The sequence below is a fragment of the Phascolarctos cinereus genome, unplaced genomic scaffold, assembly GCF_003287225.1.
Source record: "Phascolarctos cinereus isolate Bilbo 61053 unplaced genomic scaffold, phaCin_HiC Scaffold_3;HRSCAF=262, whole genome shotgun sequence".
Lineage (NCBI taxonomy): Eukaryota > Metazoa > Chordata > Mammalia > Diprotodontia > Phascolarctidae > Phascolarctos > Phascolarctos cinereus.
In genome coordinates this window covers 229,726,440-229,745,516 of record NW_027555736.1, presented here as the reverse complement: position 1 = coordinate 229,745,516, position 19,077 = coordinate 229,726,440, and the positions used below count along the sequence as shown (strand labels likewise).

Genomic DNA, 19,077 nt, shown 5'->3' with positions numbered 1-19,077 from the left:
AATATATTTCCACATTAGTCATATTGTGAAGGAAGAAACAGTATGCTTTGAGCTGCATTCAGACTCCATAGTTCTTTCTCTGGGTGTAGATAGCATTTTCCATCATAAGTCTTTTGGAATTATCTTGGATCATCGTATTACAGAGAAGAGCTAAGTCAGTCATAGCTGCCCATCACATAATTCAACTGTTTCTTACTTTCCAAGAAGTTACTTTGTATTTACTTTTCATCAATTTAATTTATCCTTGAATACTTTGTTTCCCCTAGTAGAATGTGACTTTTTTTGTCTTTTTTATATCCAGTGCCTTGCATAGCACCTTCTAGTCAAAATCTACTTAATAAATGATTGTTGAATCCTTGAATGAATGGATGGATGGGTTTTTTATGTTCTGAAATTTTTTTATGTTCTGAATTTTTATGGTCTGAAAATGTCATGTGCAGAACTGGATGCAATAGGAGCAGACTAGATGACTCAGAAAATTCCTAGAGTGTCAGGCACTGGGTAGTGTTTCTAGGGGTCCTTAGTCAGCTATCCAATAAGCAACTGAGCTTATGCATATGTGCGTGAACATTTCTTAAGCACCTACAATATGCTAGGTGCTGAGCCAAGAGTCAGAGGTTACAAAGAAAGGCAAAAGACAATTTTTGCCCTCAAGGAGCTCACAATCTAAAGGGGAGACAACATGCAAATGATTACATACAAACAAGCTGTATAAAAATAAGTAGGAAATAATTAAGAGAGGGAAGGCATTAGAATTAAGAGGGATCTGGAAAGGCTTCCTGCAGAAGGTGGGATTTTAACTGGGACTTGAAGAAATCCAGGGAAGCCAGGAAGTAGAGATGAAGAGGGAAAGCATTCTAGGCATGACGGATAGCCAGTGAAAATGCCCAGAGTTGGGAGATGGAGCATCTTGTTCCAGATAGAACAAAAAGGCCAGTGCCACCTGATCAAACAGTACCTGGCAGGGTAAGGGGGTGTAAGGTATAAAAAGACTGGAAAGGCAGGAGGGCTGAGTCACGAATGTGTGTGTTTGGGGTGGGAGTTAGTGGATGTAGGGAACAAGAAATACAGTCTAGGAACTCAGTATCACTTCTCCTGACCTCCTTAGCCTCATGATATTTCTGTCTCTCTCAGGTTACAACCAGATTTTGGTCATTCCTGCAGGAGCTACCAGCATCCATATTGCAGAAGCCACAGCCAGCAGGAATTTCCTGGGTATGGACTAACAGGTCCTTTAGCTGATTTTGCCCTCCTACTTCCCCAAGGCTAGTCCCTAGGGAGAATCTGGCTTCAGGGTCCAATCCTGGTATCAGACGTCCGGACTGAGGACACTGTACTCCTGGGTTGGGGGACTGGGCCATAGGGGAAGAGAGGAGGCATAGTCAGAGCTGTAAGACATCAGCTCTTCTCTCCCTAATCCTGCATGGGACTTTTCTGGCCACTCCTTTCTTCATTTTTTTTCCCCTTCTCATCCCACAGCAGTGAAGAATGTGCGGGGGCAGTACTACCTGAATGGCCACTGGACGATTGAGCTTGGCCAGGCCCTGCCGGTGGCCAGCACCATCCTTCAGTATGAACGAGGGTCTGAGGGGGACCTGGCACCCGAACATCTATATGCCCGGGGCCCTACCTCCGAACCCCTGGTCATCGAGGTGAGTGGAGCCTATGGAAATCATTGGTTCTCTCTGTCCCCCACCTCTAACCCTCCGAAGTAGGGATGATGCTTGGTTTGTTAAGAGGCTAATGTCTACACCGAGAATGTGGAGGCCTTCGTTATGTCTACTATGACAATAGGGCTTCACGTGGGAGCATTTATTCACCTCTTGGTATTTGTCCTGGGAGTAGCAGTCATGTCCACCTAGGGCAGAGGTTCTTAAACCATGCTTTGGTTTTAAGAAATATTTCAATAATTATATTTAAATATAATAGGTTTCCTTTGTAATCCTATGCATTTTATTTTGTGCATTAAAAAATTATTCTGAGAAGGGATCTATGGGCTTCACCGGATTTCCAGAGAGTCCATGATGCAAAAAAATTTCCTTGACCTAGGAAATGTTGGTGCAAGAATTGATTGCTGGCCTCTAAGTCAAAAGGGAGAGGGGAGAAGGAAGGAAGAGGGCAGAACAGAATGAATAGGGAAGGTGGAGCCAGAATGGGTCCTAAGAATTGGCGTAGGGCAGAATTTGAACCCACAGATCCTGACTCTCAGGTACATTGCACCACCCCATTTCTCAGGCCCACCGTCTTCTCCACTCCAGCAGTAGTGTGGACAGAGGCAGTGGAGGGGAGTATAGTGGAATCCCGAGTGGCCTGGGTTTGAGCCCTGCCTCTGAAACTTGCTGACTGTGGCAATTATGGGCAAATCATTTAGGTTTGGGGTCTCCTTATCTGTAGAAGAAGGATCACAAATCTTGTAGGACTCACCTCCCCACTGTGTTGTGGGGCTCAAATGACAGAATGAGAAGTACCTTGTAAACTTGGAAGCCCTTTATAAATGTAACCTATTATGATTATTTCTATTGCAAAAACGAGTGAAAGAGAGACAGAGACAGACAGATAGACCTATCCTAGGAAATCTGGGTCTTCTTCACTGCTTTGTCCATAGGTGATTTCTTTCCTCCTTTTCAGCTTATCAGCCAGGAGCCCAACCCAGGGGTGCAGTATGAGTACTACCTGCCCCAGCAGCCCCTGGCCACGGGCTTCAGCTGGAATCATGGCTCCTGGAGTGACTGCACTGCAGAATGTGGAGGAGGTGAGGAGGGCAGAATTGGGGAGAAGTCACCTTGGAGCTGAGACAAGAGTGATCAAGAGGAGGGAGGAGGTTCCAAGGTATAGGGAATTGAAGACTAGGGAAAGGCCACGAGGAAGGGTGAGGGCCCACAGAACCAGGAGATGTCCAGCTCCATGAACACCTACGACCCTCCCCCACCACATACACACACAGTGAGGTTGTTGAATGAGCCTCAGCTACACCTTTGGGGACACAGGCCTCCAGGCTTGTGCTGGCTCACCTGGGCACTCCTTCTTGACAGGTTATCAGACGCGCCTGGTGTTCTGCACCGCCGACAATGAGGTTTACCCTGATCACATGTGCCGGCATAAGCCCCAGCCATCTGACAATCGCACCTGCAACCTTCAGGCCTGCCCACAAACCAAGCGGTGAGCTCTGCCCCTCCTACCTCCATCTGACCCTTCCTCCCTTCAGCAGAGCCCTAAGACAGAGGGGTTGGGCCACACAGTACCAGGGTTAGTCCCTTCTCCAAGATAAATAGTCTCATGGGGTTCAGGACTTGGGACAGGGACAAGGTAGGAATTACCCAGCTGGAAGTAAGAATGGAGCATCTGGCAAATATTGCCCAGGGGGAAATATTGAGGTGCTGTGCCATGATAAAGACCAAGGAGGAGTGTCAGGGAAAGGGATCCTTTTGCTGGCATCCTGAAATCCAACAGTTGGTCAACAAGCATTTATTAAATGCTTCCTATATGCTAAGCACTGAGATACAAAGAAAAGCAAAAATAGTCCCTACCCTCAAGGAGCTTACATTCTAATGGGAAAGACAACATATAAACAATTAGGTAGATAGAAGATATATACAGAGTAGATGGAAGGAACTCTTGAAAGGGAAAGGCAAGATGGCACAGGCATCGTTGCATTTTAACTTCCTGATATAACCATCTCCTGTCATCCTTTTTCTTCTGCCATGGGGTGAGGATGCAGAACAGGAGAATAGACCTACAACTTCTGGCTCTTCCTGAGTAAAGAGAGGATCCTTTTCAGAGGGATGCCAACCGGAGCCTTCTAGAGCTCAAAGGGGACCATCTGAGATGCAAACCGTCATCCTTCAAAATAGGCTTCCAGGGTCCTTAGACACCCAAGGCCCAGAATGTTCAGAGAGTGGATCTGAGGCATATTCCCCACAAAGCCCCCTCTAGACAAGGGACTTGGAATCAGGGTGGGACTTCGTTGTAGTCTTCACCCTTCCTCCTCCTTCCCTCACCTGCCACATCAGACCTAGGTGGTAGCAGAAGAGGAGTTCATACTTTCATGCCTTAGAAAAGGGTCAGTCTGGGCCTTGGGTGTCTAAAGACCCTCGAAGCTTATCTTGGAGGATGGTGGATTGCATCTCACATGGTCCCCTTTGAGCTCTAGAAGGCTCTGGTTGGCATCCCTTTAGCCACAGTAAGGGTATTCCGTGGTGGGGATATGGCTGGATGGAAGAGTTTGTGCTTCTGAGGTCTCCCAACCTTTTGTGAAGCCCCATGGAGCCACTGGTTCAGAGACTAACCTGGAGAGTCTCCCCGGGAAGATAGGTGCCTGGTTGCGTGGCCCTTTTTTCCATGGTCTCAGAAGGAGAAATGCTCATATTGGTCCTTGCAAACCCCTTTGTTCTGTGCACAAAGGATCTCATACCTCCACCCGCCAGGAGTGTGGAGCCATGGCCGAGCTCGAGGCATGTGTGGGAAAAGGTAACCGAGGGCAAGGGCGGGCACCTGGGTGTATGTTCTCTCTGTCAGCCTAGCCATAGACTGTGGAAGTTTTCAAGCCTGCAGTGGTGGGCCCACTGAGAGCATCCCTCAGCTGGGCAGTGGCCTTGGGCTGGTGCTGGGGCTTCTCTCACTCTCTGTCCCCGTGGTGGGGAAGGTGGCGGGCACTGGAGCTTTGCATGGCCACCACGGGGTCTGGGAACCTGGAGGATCTTTGCTATTTCAAGCTGTCCAGATCCTTTTAGCTTCTCTGTTGGCTGAGTTTTGTCTTCTGAGGACATGCCAGTTTTAAAATCCAGTCCCAGAAACTCTAGGGGGATGGGGGGCGGGAGCAAGGACAGGAACCTGTGGGAGAGTAGGTGATGCATTGAGATAAATAACAATATGTTATGGATTCAGATTGTGTCCTAAGCCCCTCGTTTTGCAAAAGAGGAAACTGAGGCCTAGAGGAAAAAAGTAACCACCAAGTCTGGTCTAGAATCTAGATACGTGATGAAAAGAGTAGCGAACTTGGAGTTTGAAGGAGCTGGATTTGAATCTGCCTCTGTCACTAATTAGCTGTGTGACCCGCACAAATCCCTTAACCTCTGTGTGCCTCAGCTTCCTCATCTGTAAAATGGGATAATAACACTATTATTGGTTAATGTTATTAACAGGGTTGTTGTGAGGATCAAATGAAATAACATATAAAAAAACCCCCTTAAATACGATGCTATGTAAAAGTTAGCTGCTATTATTTATCATTTAAGCAGCCAACAAGCATTTATTAAGCACTTACTGTGTGCCTGGCATTTTTCTGTGCAATGAAAGTCAAAAACACAGCCCTAGCCCTCAAAGAACTTAAATTCTAACTGAGGCTTCAACCTGAAAAAAATTGTACACAGAAGATATAAGGAGTATAAAGTGGAAAGTAACCAGGAAAGGTCACTCGAGGATAAGCCCTAGCAGGGGTAGGGAAGGGCAGAAAGGCCTCCTGAGAAAGGTGGGATCTGAGCTGAGTTTTAAAAGAAACAGAGTGAAACCAGGAGGCAGAGGGGAGGAGGGGGAGCATTCCAGGTGTCGGGGACAGCTGCTGAAAATGCATGGAGTTCAGAGATAGAGCATCTTGTCCAGGGATCAGCAAGACCAGTGCCACTGGATGATAGGGTACGTGGAAGCAGTCCGTCAAATATTTATTAAGAACCTACTATGTGGGGCAGCCAGGTGGATAGAGGCACAGTGGAGAGAGCACCGGCCCTGGAGTCAGGAGGAACTGAGTACAAATCGAGCCTCAGACACTAGACACTCACTAGCTGGCTGTATGACCTGGGCAAGTCACTTAATCCCGATTGCCTTGCAAAAAAAAAAAAACCAACCAACCAAACAAACCAAAAAAAGGGCCTACTATGTACCAGGGTGCAAAAAGAGGCAAAAGACAGTAGGAGGAGCTCACAGTCTAATGGGACAGATGACAAGAGAATAAATGGATACAAACACACTCTATATAGAATAAATAAGAAATAATTAAGAGAGAGTAGGCACTAGAATTGAGGGAAGAGAGTAGAGTTATCTCTTCCACATCCCGGGGGGCCGGGTTAGGGACACAGCACCCCCTGGATCTGGAAAATCCCTGTAAAACTTTTTGGCCCTCCCTTTGTACCAGAGAAGAAATCTGAATTATTATGGTATTAAAAGATAAGATATGCTGATGTTATATAATACGATGCATCTATTTTATGCATTTCTGAGTTTCTAAACTTTCTGTGTCATCTGCTGGCCTTTGTGTGTTATCTGTGGCTTCCGCAAAACTCCCCCAAAATTCCCATTTAATTTCTTATGCTGACACACAATATATCGAAACTGCAATGGGGAAAGTCTCGATGTGGAAGGCATAACTATAATACGTTAAGAACATTGGAAAACTAGGAGAGATGTCACGCTGCAAAGAGTTTAAAAAGCCAAACAGTATTTTATGTTTGATCCTGGAGGTAATAGGGAGCCATTGGTGTTTATTAATGTAAGGGGATGAGCTGATCAGGCCTTTGCTTTAGGAAAATCACTTAAAAAATATTATTATGTACTCATAGCTTCATACGATCCCCACAATAACTGTAAATTAGAGGGCTGTGGTTATTATTACCTTACTGGTTTTGTTATTACATTTCTTACCCTTTTACAGAGAGGCTGGGTGACTTGTCCAAAATCACACAGTTAAGTTAGTGATGGAGCCAAAACTGCAGTGCAGGGTCTCCTTCCTTTTCATCCAGTGCCTTCCCCATCAGTCCATCTAGGATTGACTTTTACTGAAGATACATGAATGAGCAGCCTCAGTATATGAGTGGCAGCCTCCTGTTTAGGGAGATGGGCAAGAACACGAGAAGGCTGGGTGATCGAGGGAAGGAGCTTCCCGCTCAATGCTTCTCCTGCACCAGAGCCCAGATGTGGTCTAGCTTCCTTCTCCCCTTGCAGCTGGAAGGCTGGGCCATGGAGCGCCTGCTCAGCCCCATGTGGGGGAGGTTCCCAGTCCCGCCATGTCTACTGTGTTGCATCTGATGGGGCAGGCACAGAGGAGGTGACAGATGAAGCTTCATGTGCAGCCCTGCCAGGGAGGCCCCCAAACACACGGTCCTGCAACCTGCACAGGTGTGCAGCGTGGAGTTCAGGGCCCTGGGGAGAGGTGAGTCCAAGAGGAGCCCTGAAGGGCAGGGCCTGCAATGTGGAAAAGGAGGACACACAGGGATGGGTTGTCTCCTCTGTTCCGGAAGAGACAAAAATGCAACGTATGTTTGTGTGTTCTTGACCGTGACCATGACCACAGTGAAGAACTGACAGTGTGTGGTTGGGGGTGAGGAGTGTAGCAAGGAATTAATCACTTGGTGCCTCTGGCCACAAAAAGCCTTCTTTGCTAGGGCAGGCTGGATAATTTCCATAAAGCTGGCAAGGTTCCCTGAGGATAATCCACCAAACAGATGTAGTGATGAGAGCCCAGTCCTTAGGAGAATGTGTACTCTCTTATGAGCATGTGCAGCCTTCAGTACATGGGTAGGTATTCTCTAACTGTTTCATGTCAGCTCATCACATGGTAAAAAAACAAACAATTGATTGGCTGCTGAGCTGAAGCAGGGGTACATGCAGAAGGCACTAAAAGAGAGTTCTTAATGGCTTGCCTGGTTGTGTTCAAGTGAGGAGGCTGTAAAGTGCTGTAAACCTCAGGGTGGGGAGACAGCCATCTCCAGCTCCACAAAACTGCCCCAGTCTTGGGCAGAATTAGGGTTACCTAGGGTTTTTAGGGTTGTCAGGTCACTGGGCTTAACACCCAGTATAATAAAAAGGCAAAGTTGGGGGGTAGCAAAAAGAATACCAGCCTGAGTACTAATCCCAGCTAGCCGTGTGATCTTGGGAAATTCAGTCATGTTTGCCAAGAAGACTCCACACAGGGTCACAAAAAGTAAAAGGTACTGGAGTGGTTTGCCATTTCCCTCTCCAGCTCATTTTATAGATGAGGAAACTGAGGCAAACGGGGTGAAGTGACTTGCCCAGGGTCACACAGGTGTGCCAGATTTGAACTCAGGAAGATGAGTCTTCCTCATTCCAAGCCCGGGGTTGGAATTCCACTTCCCCACTGTACCGCCTGGCTGTCCCACGGCCCCAGTTACCCCATTTGTAAAATGAGTGGGTGGGACCAGGTGATCCAAGTTTAACAACTGATGATGATGTTTAAGGACAAAGGATTAGAACGTCCATTAGCAGGGTTTGTATGATTCTGTAAGTCCTGATTATTTCCAAGGCTTCCTAGCAGATGTCCAGCTGTCATTTGGGGTGTGTGACTTGACCTCACTCACTAGTGGCACAGTGGATAGAGTGCTGGGCCTGGAGTCAGAAAGACCTGAGTTCAAATCTGGCCTCATACTTACCAGCTGTGTGGCCCTGGGCAAGTCACTTTACCTCTATTTTCCTCAGTTTCCTCATCTGTAAAATGGGGATAATATCATCACCATCGTTGTCATCATCATTATCATTATTGGGCAGCTAGGTGGGAAAGTGGATAGAGTGCCAGGCCTGGAGTCAGGAAGACTCATTTTCCTGAGTTCAAATCTGGCTTCAAATACCTACTAACTGTGTGACCCTGGAGAAGGAAATGGCAAACCACTCCAGTATCTTTGCCAAGAAAACCCCAGATGGGGTCACAAAGAGGTGGATATGACTGGAATGACTGAACAACAATAAATAGTTATTAGATAATGATGTTTCTTCATTTGTAAAATGGAGAAAATAAAACCTCTCAGAGTTGTTGTGAGGATAAAATGAAATAATAATGGCAAAGTGCTCACCATAGTGCCTGGCACATAGTAGGGGCTACATAGATGTTAGCTATTATTACTGCAGACCAAGGTCACTCCTCCCAGGCGGGGTGCTCCTCAAGGGGAGTGAGAGGCATATGATAACAGTTGGGTTCCCCCTTCAGTGCTCCTCCAGCTGCGGCCCCGGGGTTCGTAGCCGGACTGTCACCTGTTGGGGTGATGAAGGCGCTCCCCTCCAAGATTTTGCCTGCTCCTCAGTGGACAAGCCTCCCCTGACCGAGGCCTGTATGGGAGAGGACTGCCCTCTTCAGGAGCCTGGCTGGCATATCGGTGACTGGGGGCTGGTGAGTATCTGACCTTGCCCGTATTCTCAGCCGTGGCATCTGGGTGCTGGTGTCTGTTCTCTAAAGGGCCTGGTGCTTGACAGATGTCTTTAATGGACATGATTGCCCATTGTCCAACATGATTGGAGAGGAAGCACTCCCAGAATGCCTGAATCTCTCATGATTTTGCACCTGCCTCAAGTGCACCTCCTGCTTCTTAGAATCCCTCATGTCTGATGCCATCATTCACCCCCGTGCATCCCTCCTGGCCAAATTACCTGGTATTTACTTTGTATGTATCTTATATGTAATATGTGAACATATTGTTTCCCTGAGATAAATGAAAAGTCCAAGAGACATAGGTTTTGGGTGATTAATAATCAATATCATATAATCAATAAATCGAGTTCAGTGGTTCTCTTGGAAAGACCCAGTGTGGAGGCCACTTGAATGTTTACATATCTTTGGAAGAGGGGTTGTCCCTGATGGGTGGAAATCAGCTCTGATTTGTTAACAATTAATGAAAGAATGAATATTATAATGAGAGATGGGCTTTTTCTAATGAGGGGTTGGGGTACCATGACTGATCACGCCTGCCCCCTTGGACAAAGAGTCTAGTCAGACTACTAGACAAAAGGATTTATTCTCCACCCAGTCCAACCACAGTAGAACAATGGGAATCCCCCTAGATTAGATTCTCTTTACCCTTTGATCAGAAATAAGCTCTCCCAGCTGGGTGGGGACCTGCCCAAGATTGAGGAGAATGCCTCATTGTCGGCCCTGTCTTCCATAAGGAAGAAAAAAGAGAAAAAAACTCTACTAATAATTGGTTATTAATCGTCAGAAAGAAGATCTTTGGGTCCTGTATATAAAATTGGGTATTCACGTAATAAGAAAATAATCATTTTTCTCACCCCTGACAGAATGTAATCTCTCTGAAGGCAGGGATTTTCATTTTTGTCCTTACATTCCCAGTGCCCCATACAGTGCCTGGCACACGGAAGATATTTGGTAAATGTTGATTACTATTGCTGCCTGTAAGTACTATTTCTTGTGAGTTGGGGGCCAGGTGCCTCTTGACCCCAGGTGCTTCCCTGAAGCAACATGCTGGCTATCACATCATCTTCCCTCCCGCGTTAGACAGTGTCAGTAAGCATTTATTAAGTGCCTACTGTGTGCTAGGCACAGAGAAATGTAAAAGAGAGTCCCTGCTCTCAAGGAGCTTCCAGTCCAGCGGGGGAGAGGCAGTCTCCTTCATTCTCTTTATTTATGGAAAGCATTGTGACGCTCCTCCTCACGCCATTTGCCTAGGCCTGAGTTGTAAAGGGAATATGATTGAGGTCAGGTCCTGTGCTAGGGTCCTTGCTCATAGGATGTACTCAGATGTGTCCCCTTCCTCTAGCCACTCCTATGGGATGCTCTTGGTTAGAGGCCTGGCAGAGTAAACCTGGCCGCATGCATATCTCCGTATGTGCATATCAACTCTGTTTTTGTGTTTTCCCACATGTGTGCATTTGCACATATTTCTGGCTCTGCACAGGTCTTCTTGCATGGCTGCATGTGCTGGCCTGAGTCTGTGCATCCATATAGGTGCACCTATCTCCGGTTCAATGTCATTGTGAGTTTCTGTGAGCACCTGTGTCTAAGTTCAAATTCTGCCTCAGACACGTACTTGCTCTGTGACTCAGGGCAGGCCACTTGACCACTCTGATTCTTCATCTATAAAGTGGGTTTGTTGGACTTATTGGCTTTGAAGTTTCCTTCCGGCTCTAAGTGAATGATCCCATGACTTTTGGTTCCATGTATATGACTGGTGGATGCATGTGTCCCTGGTTCTGTTTTTGTGTCTCTGTATGTACCCAGCCACCTTTGATTCTGGGTGTGTTTCCTACCTGTTTGTATGCACACACATCTCTGATAACATGCATTTCTCAGTGTGTAGGGCAGTTAGATGGGGCAACAGATAGAATACGAGGCCTAGAGTCAGGAAGACCCAAGTTCAGATCCAGCACAAGATCCTTACTATGTCTGTGACCCTGGGCATGTCACTCAACCTCAATTTGCTTCATCTATAAAATGGGGATAATAACAATACCTACCTTCCAGGGGTCAACTGAGGATCAACTGAGATAATTTTTTTTTAGGCAGTTGGGGTTAAGTGACTTGCCCAAGGTCACACAGCTAGTAAGTGTCAGGTGTTTGGTCTGAGGTCGCATTTGAACTCAGGTCCTCCTGACTTCAGGGCCAGTGCTCTATCCACTGCACCACCTAGCTGCCCCCTGAGATAATGTTAATTCCTCCTGAAGTTTATCTTATTAGATTCAGCCTAATGCTGTGAATATCTGTTTGTACCCTCACTTTTCCAGTATGGGAGCTATTCTTATAGTTGTGACATGATTTTTTGTACCTAAGTATAAGACTTTACATTAATTCCTCTTGAAGTTTATCTTATTAGATTCAGCCTAATGCTGTGAATATCTGTTTGTACCCTCACTTTTCCAGTATGGGAGCTATTCCTTCCCAATTTTGTGTCATCTACAAATTTGATGAGCTCACTGTCTATGCTTCTATCTAAGCCATTGATAAAAATGTTAAATAACACAAGACCAAACCTGGATTCCTGGAATATTCCATTGGAGATTTCCTGCCTTGTTGACATGGAGCCATTAACAACTCTTCTTTGAGTCCAGCCGTCTAACCAGTTTTGAATCAATCTGATTGGATTATCCTCTTACCCATAGTTCTCTATTTTCTCCACAAGAATAGCATGAAATGCTTTATCAAAAGCTTCACTCATGTTATGGGTGGAGCCAAGATGGCTGGTTAGAGGCAGCCACCCATCTGAACTCTCCCAACATTCCCCTGTAAATAACTTTAAAATAACTCATCGAGTCAAACTGTGGAGTGGCAGAGCCAACAGAAGGTCAGAGAGAGACATTTTTCCAGCCTAAGACAATTTAGGAGATTGGCAGGAGAAGTCTGTAATATTGGTGAGGGAATCAGTCCAGGGTATGGAAGTAGCAGCTGCCATGGAGATGGTTGTGATGGCTTTGGGAGCTTTCAGCCTAGAGAGGGTGAGGGGGTCAGACAACTGGTCAGAAACAGATTACGAGGGACCCTTTGCTGGCACTAAGTGACAACTCTACTGTCCCTACTCAGTTCTGGGTCGCAGTTCTAGGACCAAAAGGATCACAAACACTGCAGGGGAGCAAAGTAAAGACCAGAGCTCAGACCAGCACCTTTCCTTGGATCGTACCACTGTATGATTGCAGATCCCCTAGTTCTGAAAACGGCAGCACGGAAAAGCCTGAAGCTTGAGACCATGCCTCCCTACTCCCTAGGTGAGCAGAAAGTCAAGAATAGACTAGAAAAATGAGCAAACAAAAAAAGAACTTGACCATAAAAAGCTACTATGGTGGCAAGGAAGACTTAAGACATAATCTCAGAAGAAGACAATAATGTGAAAACAGTTACAAACAAATCCTCAAAGAAAAATGCTAATTAGACCCAAGCCCAACAATAATTCCTTGGAGAGTTAAAGAAGACAAAAGGATGGCAGAGGAAAAATTGGGAAAAGAAATGAGAGTAATACAATAAAATAATGAAAAGAGCATTAATAGCTTGATAAAAGAAGTACAAAAAACTTGAAGAAAATAATATGTTAAAAAACATAATTGGCTTAATAGTAAGAGGCACAAAAATTCACCGGAGGAAAAAAACCTTCTAAAAAGTATAATAGGCCAAATGGAAAAAGAAGTACTTTTAAAAATTCATCCAAGAACTTAAAGAGTAGAATTCGACAAGTGAAAGTTAATGACTCCATGAAACATCAAGAAACAAAACAAAGTCAAAAGAATATAAAATAGAAGAAAATATGAAATATCTCATTGGAAAAACAACTGACCTGGAAAACAGATATAAGAGAGATAATTTAAGAATTATTAGGCTACCTGAAAGTCATGTTGAAAAAAAGAGCCTAGGGGCAGCTAGGTGGTACAGTGGATAGAGCACCGCCCCTGGATTCAGGAGGACCTAAGTTCAAATCCGGCCTCAGACACATAACACTCAAAAGCTGTGTGACTCTGGGCAAGTCACTTAACCCCAATTGCCTAAAAAAAAAAAAAGCCTAGATACCATATTTCAAGAAATTATAAAAGAAAACTACCCCAGCATCTTAGATCCAGTAGGTAAAATGGAAATTGAAAGAACCACTGAGATTACCTCCTGAAAGAGATCCCAGAATGAAAACTCTCAGGAATATTATAGCCAAATTCCAGAGCTCCTGGGTCAAGGAGAAAATACTTCAAGTAGCCAGAAAGAAACAATTTTAGTATTGTGAAGCCACAGAAGGGATCACACAAGATTTAGCAGCTTCCACTGTAAAGAAACAGAGGGCTTGGAATATGATATATCTGAAGGCAAAGGAGCTAGGATTACAACCAAGAATAACCTACCCAGCAAAACTAAGTATAGTCCTTCAGGGGAAAAATGTATATTTAATGAAATGGAGGACTTTGAAGCATTCCTGATGAAAAGATCAGAGCTGAATGGAAATTTTGTCATTTAAACACAAGACTCAAGAGAAGCATAAAAGGTAAAAATGAAAGGGTAATTATAAGGGACTCAATATTTAAACTAAGTTTGCATTCCTGTACTGGAAGATGATACATGTGACTCCTAAGAACTTTATCATTAGTAGGGCAGTTAGAAGGAGTTTACACAGACAGAGGGCATGGGTGTGAATCAATTATGTTGGGATGATCTCTAAAAAAAATGAAGAGGTGAGGAAAAAAAGGATGTGTGTGGGGAGAAGGGAGAAGGGAAAGATAGAATGGGGAAAGTTTTCTCACATAAAAGAGGCATGTAAGGAAGAGCTTTTACAATGGAGGGGAAAATAGGGGGTGTGGTGGGCAATGCTTAAACCTTACCCTCATCAGAATTGGTTCAAAGAAGGAAGAACCTATATGTGTGTGTGTGTGTGTGTGTGTGTGTGTGTGTGTGTATACACAGACACACACACACACACACACACTCTCAGTTGGGCCTAGAAATCTGTCTTATCCAATAGGGAAATAGGAGGAGAAGGTTATAAGAGATATGGGAAGGGGTCTGGTGATAAAAGGGAGGGCAGATTAAGGGAGGAAGTGATCAGAAGTAAAAAGACTTTTGTGGAGAGACAGGATAAAAAGAAAGAGAAGGATAAACAAAAGAAAATAGGATGGAAGGAAATATACAATTAGTAATCATAACTGAATGTGAATGGGTTGAGCTTACCCATAAAACAGAAGTGGATAACAGGATGGATAAGAAACCAGAATACAACAATATGTTATTTGTAAGAGACACACTTGGAAGAGAAAGACACACACAGAGAGTTAAAATAAAGGGATGGAGCAGAATTTATTAAGCTTTAACTGAAATAAAAAAGGGGTAGCAGTCATGATCTCAGACAAAGCAAAAACAAAAATAGGCCTAATTAAGAGAGAGAAGCAGGGAAACTACATTTTGTTAAAAGGTACCATAGACAATGAAGTAATATAAAAAAAATTTTAAGGCAAGTTTCTCTGATAAAGGTCTCCATTTCTCAAATATAAAGGGAACTGAGTCAAATTTATAAAAAAATGAGAGCCATTTCCCAACTGACAAGTGGTTAAAAGATATGAACAGGAAGTTTTCAGAAGAAGAAATCAAAGCTATGTATAGTCATATGACAAATCACTATTCCATCACAATTATATGTGATTATTGATTAGAGAAATGCAAATTAAAACTCTGAGGTACCACTTCATGCCTATCAGAAATGACAAATGCTAGAGGGGATGAGGGCAAATACGCACATTAATGAACTACTGGTGGAACAGTGAACCATTCTTCAGAACAATTTGGAAGTATACCAAAGAACTAAGAAACTAGATACCTTTGACCCAGCAATACCACTAGTCTATACACCAAAGAGGTCAAAGGAAAAGGACTTCCATGTACAAAATATTTATAGCAGCTTTTTTTTTTTTGTGCTGGCAAAGAATTGGAAATTAAGGAGATGCTCATCAATTGGGGAATGACTGAACAAGCTGTGGCATATAATTGTGATGGAATAGTACTGTGTTACAAGAAATGATGAGGGGAGTGGTTTAAAAGCCAGGGCAAAATCTATATGAACTGATGTAAAGTGAAATGAGAAGAACTGGAAGATTATTGTGCACAGTAACAGCAGTGTTGCAGTGATGATCAATTGTGAAAGACTTGGCCACTCGAATCAATACAATGATCCAAGACAATTCCAAAGGGTGTAGGATGAAAAAAATGCTATCCAATGCCACAGTTGTTTGTCCTTCATTCTCGAAGAGAAGCGTAACATTAGCAAGGTGATGTCAATTTGCAAGTGAATTGGATTTAAGTGAGGCAGGGCTGTGCAAAGTCACTAGCCTCACTTTCTCCTCCAGAGCCATCTGGGTCCAGTGGCAAGATATCATCTAATACCAGAAAGACAATTGGTGAACTCTGAGTGCAAACTCTAGTATAATTTTATTGCTTTTTTGTGATATGGTTAATATAGAAGTACAGAAACACAGACATGTGTTTTTCATTATTTCACATGTATAATTGATATAATTTTGCTTGTTTTCTCAGTGGATGGGGGAAAGTTGGAAGAGAACTTGGAATTCAAACTTTAAAAAGAATGTTAAAAATAATAAAAATTTTGAAGGCAAACCCCCCCTCCCCCAAACCAAGCTTTGCTAAAATTTAGTTAAACTATATCCACAACATTCCTCTCATTTACTGGCTTAGTAATCCTTTCCAAAAAGGAAATGGGGCTAGTCTGGCATGACTTGTTCTTGATGAAGCCATGCTGTCTCTTGGTAATCACTTATTTCCTTTCTAGATATTTGCCAACCATCTATTTAATGATCCTTCCTAGAATTTTCATAGGACTCAAAATCAGGCTCACTCACTTATAGTTTGTAAACTCTATTCTCTTCTTTTTATTTTTTTAAATTAAGACCAACATTTGTCTTTCTTCAATCTTGTGGCATATCTGCCATTTTCCATCATCTTTCAGATACTACTCATAGGGTCTCAGCAAAAACATCTGCCAGTTTTTTTCAGGATCCAAAAATGTAGTTTATCTGGGTCAAGTAACTTGACTTCACCAAGGGCAAGTAGACACTCTCTTACAATCTTTACTTATCTTGGGTCTCAAACTACCTGTTAATTATTTCCTATGTAAAGGTCATTCTCTTTTGCAGAACAAACCTAAACAGTGTAAGATTTGAGCAACTCTTCCTTCTTTCTGTGGTCAGTTATCATTATCCTTACTCCCCCACCCCCAACATGTGCTCTTCAATCCAGTTACCTAGCCTTCTGGCTGTTCCACAAACAAGACACTGTCTCTCAGCCCCAGGCATTCTCTCTGGTTGTCCTACCTTCTATAGGAAATCTTCCCTAACCCCTCCTTATTCCAGTGCCTTTCCTCTGTTGATCATCTATTTATCCTATTTAGCTTACTTTGTACATATTTGTTTGTATGTAGTGTCCCCATTAGACTGTCAGCCTCTCGAGGTCAGGGATGTTCTTTTGTCTCTTTTTGTATTCCCGGTGTTTAGCTCAGGGCCTGGCACAGAGTAGGTACTTAATAAGTGTTGATTGATTCATTATCCCATCCACCCCAAGTAAAGGTTCCCTCTCTTCTTTCTCTCAGTATATAGGTTTTGAAAACCACCTTTTTTTTTTCCCCCCTTAGTTTCCCTTACCATCCTCAGCTTATTCTGAGCTTTCACATTCTTGACACTATTTTAGAGGACCTTGCCACACTTTTATAGTCATCTTCAGTTATCTGGCCTTCCTCTCACCTTTTATACATTTCTCTTTTTATTAATTTATTTTGATTTATCAATGATCACTTCCATATGCTTTTGAGTTTAAAATTTTTCTCCCCCTCCCTCCTCACCTTCTTCCCCACCAGGGCACACAATCTGATATAGACTATCCTTATACATTCCTATTAAACATATTTTCACATTAGTGATGTTGTAAGTAAAAATTAAAACCAATAGGAAGAACCATCAGAAAGAGGAAACAAAACTCAGCAGAAGAAAAAAAATAGCAAATAGAACGCTTCCATCTGCAGTCAAACTCCATAGTTCCTTCTTTGGATGAGGATAGCATTTTCCATTACAAGGCCTCTGGAGATGTCTTAGATCCTTGTGTTGCTGGGAAGGGTTCAGTTTATCAATATTAGTCATAGCACAACGTGGCTGTTATTGCGGACAATGTTCTCTTGCTTCTCTCACTTCACTCAGCATCAGCTTTTATACATTTCTTTTTAAAATATAAGTTGGTTAGTCAGTTACTTGGGTATCTCTATTAGTCTTTTGCAACAAAACCCATTTCCCCTTCTCATTGGAATTATTTCCCTTTGAGTCTTCAGAATTTCAGTCTTCACCCTCTACCATCCTTTGGGAGTTGGCTTCCCCTGAAGCATTTTACTTCATGAGATCTTCACAATTTTTCCTGTGAACTCTTTGAAATGTGCTTTTCTAAAATCTAGGGTATATGTCAGACCATGCCCAGATTTCCTCTCCTCTATCACCAAGTCTAGGATGGAGTGGTCGTTTCCATCATTTCCAACCAGCCACCAGTTCTTCCTTTTTAGAATCAGGTCCAGAATATGACTTTCTCTTATTAAGTCCTGTACCTTTCGATGGATTAAGTTATCACCAGGTACTTAGCCTACTAGCTGTTCCATTTACCTTTTCTCACTTGCCTTGTCTTGCCCACTACGTTCTCTTTGTCCTTTTTGAGTCTGCCTCTTCAGGTTCTGTTCTCTAAAGCTCCTTGATCCTCCTTGATTATTTCATATCCTTCTTAATTGTCCTTGATTCTGCTTTCCTGAAGACCTGCAGGTTTTAGAATCTAGGCCAGTATCTGACCCTGAAGATTGTTCTTCAGTTTCCCTTAATTTCTCTCTCACTTCCCCAAATTCAACCTCTTAACCTAGTCCACTATTCCAAGCACCTGTGAGTCATCTACATGGTTTTCTTCTCTTTCCAATTTAGCCAAAGTCCTTTCTTCTTCTCTCACTCCTCCTTCCATGTCTTTCTCCTGTGGAATTTGGAAGTGGGATGTCTTTTTGTTTGGGGCATGATTTTGTTACGTGTATGTGTGTACATACCTCATCTCTGGTTCTGTATATCTTTGTGTATGACAATATATGCATGCATCTCTGATTCTCTGTGTTTCTCTATGGCATCACCTCCCTGATACCATGGTCCTCTTTGAGAACAATGCACAAACAACAATAACATAAACATCTAGGTAAACACATCTCTGGCTCAGTGTGTGTCATTATGGGTATATGCACAAACGTCTCTGATCTTTTATGTGTCTTTCTGGGTGTGTGTAGACATCTTCCATTCTGTGTGTGCATATAATCACGTATGTGTACTTAGACATTTTTCTCTCTCTCCCCTGGTGGTTCTCAGTGTTCTAAGAGCTGTGATTCAGGCATCCGGAAACGGCAAGTCATTTGCGCTGACAGGGAATCCAATGTCTATGACTCTGACCTCTGCCAGGCTCGCCAGCCCCAGATGCCAGAGGAAGTGGAGGCTTGTAACACACAGTCCTGCCATCTGCCTCAAGGTAAGGACTAGGGAGGGGGGAAAGGAGGAGCAGAGAGGAGATTCAGTTGAGGGCTGGGCACTTCTGTGGGCCAATGGCTCCCTCTGAGCACTGGGGACTGCCTCTTCTACCAACACCGGCAGACAGCATGGAAAGACTAGACTGAAGGGACATTGGAAGGGAGAGGGAGCAGGTAAAAAAAAAGAGGTCTTGATTTCCCCTTTATGTTCTATTTTTTTTCCACCTTTTTTTTTTTTAATCACTTAAGTCAACATCTGATTCTGTGCCCAGCAATATGCTAAATGCTATGGAAGAAGGACAGCTTAATGGTCCTTGTTCTCAAGGAGTTTAGAGTCTAGTTAAAAAAAAAA

The 19,077-nt window shown here is 43.6% G+C and overlaps 1 protein-coding gene across 7 annotated transcripts in view; it reads left to right on the top strand.

The window, feature by feature from the left end:
- Positions 1 to 19,077, top strand: part of PAPLN (papilin, proteoglycan like sulfated glycoprotein) — a 90,032-nt gene that overhangs the window by 40,626 nt on the left and 30,329 nt on the right. For 5 of the 7 annotated variants that reach the window (XM_020986336.2, XM_020986335.2, XM_020986337.2 and 2 more), the window contains 8 exons: positions 1,135 to 1,215; positions 1,480 to 1,652; positions 2,629 to 2,752; positions 3,033 to 3,159; positions 4,402 to 4,467; positions 6,934 to 7,141; positions 8,930 to 9,109; positions 18,571 to 18,727. In XM_020986336.2, the coding sequence (XP_020841995.1) occupies positions 1,135 to 1,215; positions 1,480 to 1,652; positions 2,629 to 2,752; positions 3,033 to 3,159; positions 4,402 to 4,467; positions 6,934 to 7,141; positions 8,930 to 9,109; positions 18,571 to 18,727 (1,116 nt within the window). The remainder of the gene's footprint in view (positions 1 to 1,134; positions 1,216 to 1,479; positions 1,653 to 2,628; positions 2,753 to 3,032; positions 3,160 to 4,401; positions 4,468 to 6,933; positions 7,142 to 8,929; positions 9,110 to 18,570; positions 18,728 to 19,077) is intronic. The other 2 variants (XM_020986340.2, XM_020986338.2) reach the window with 1 other exon arrangement.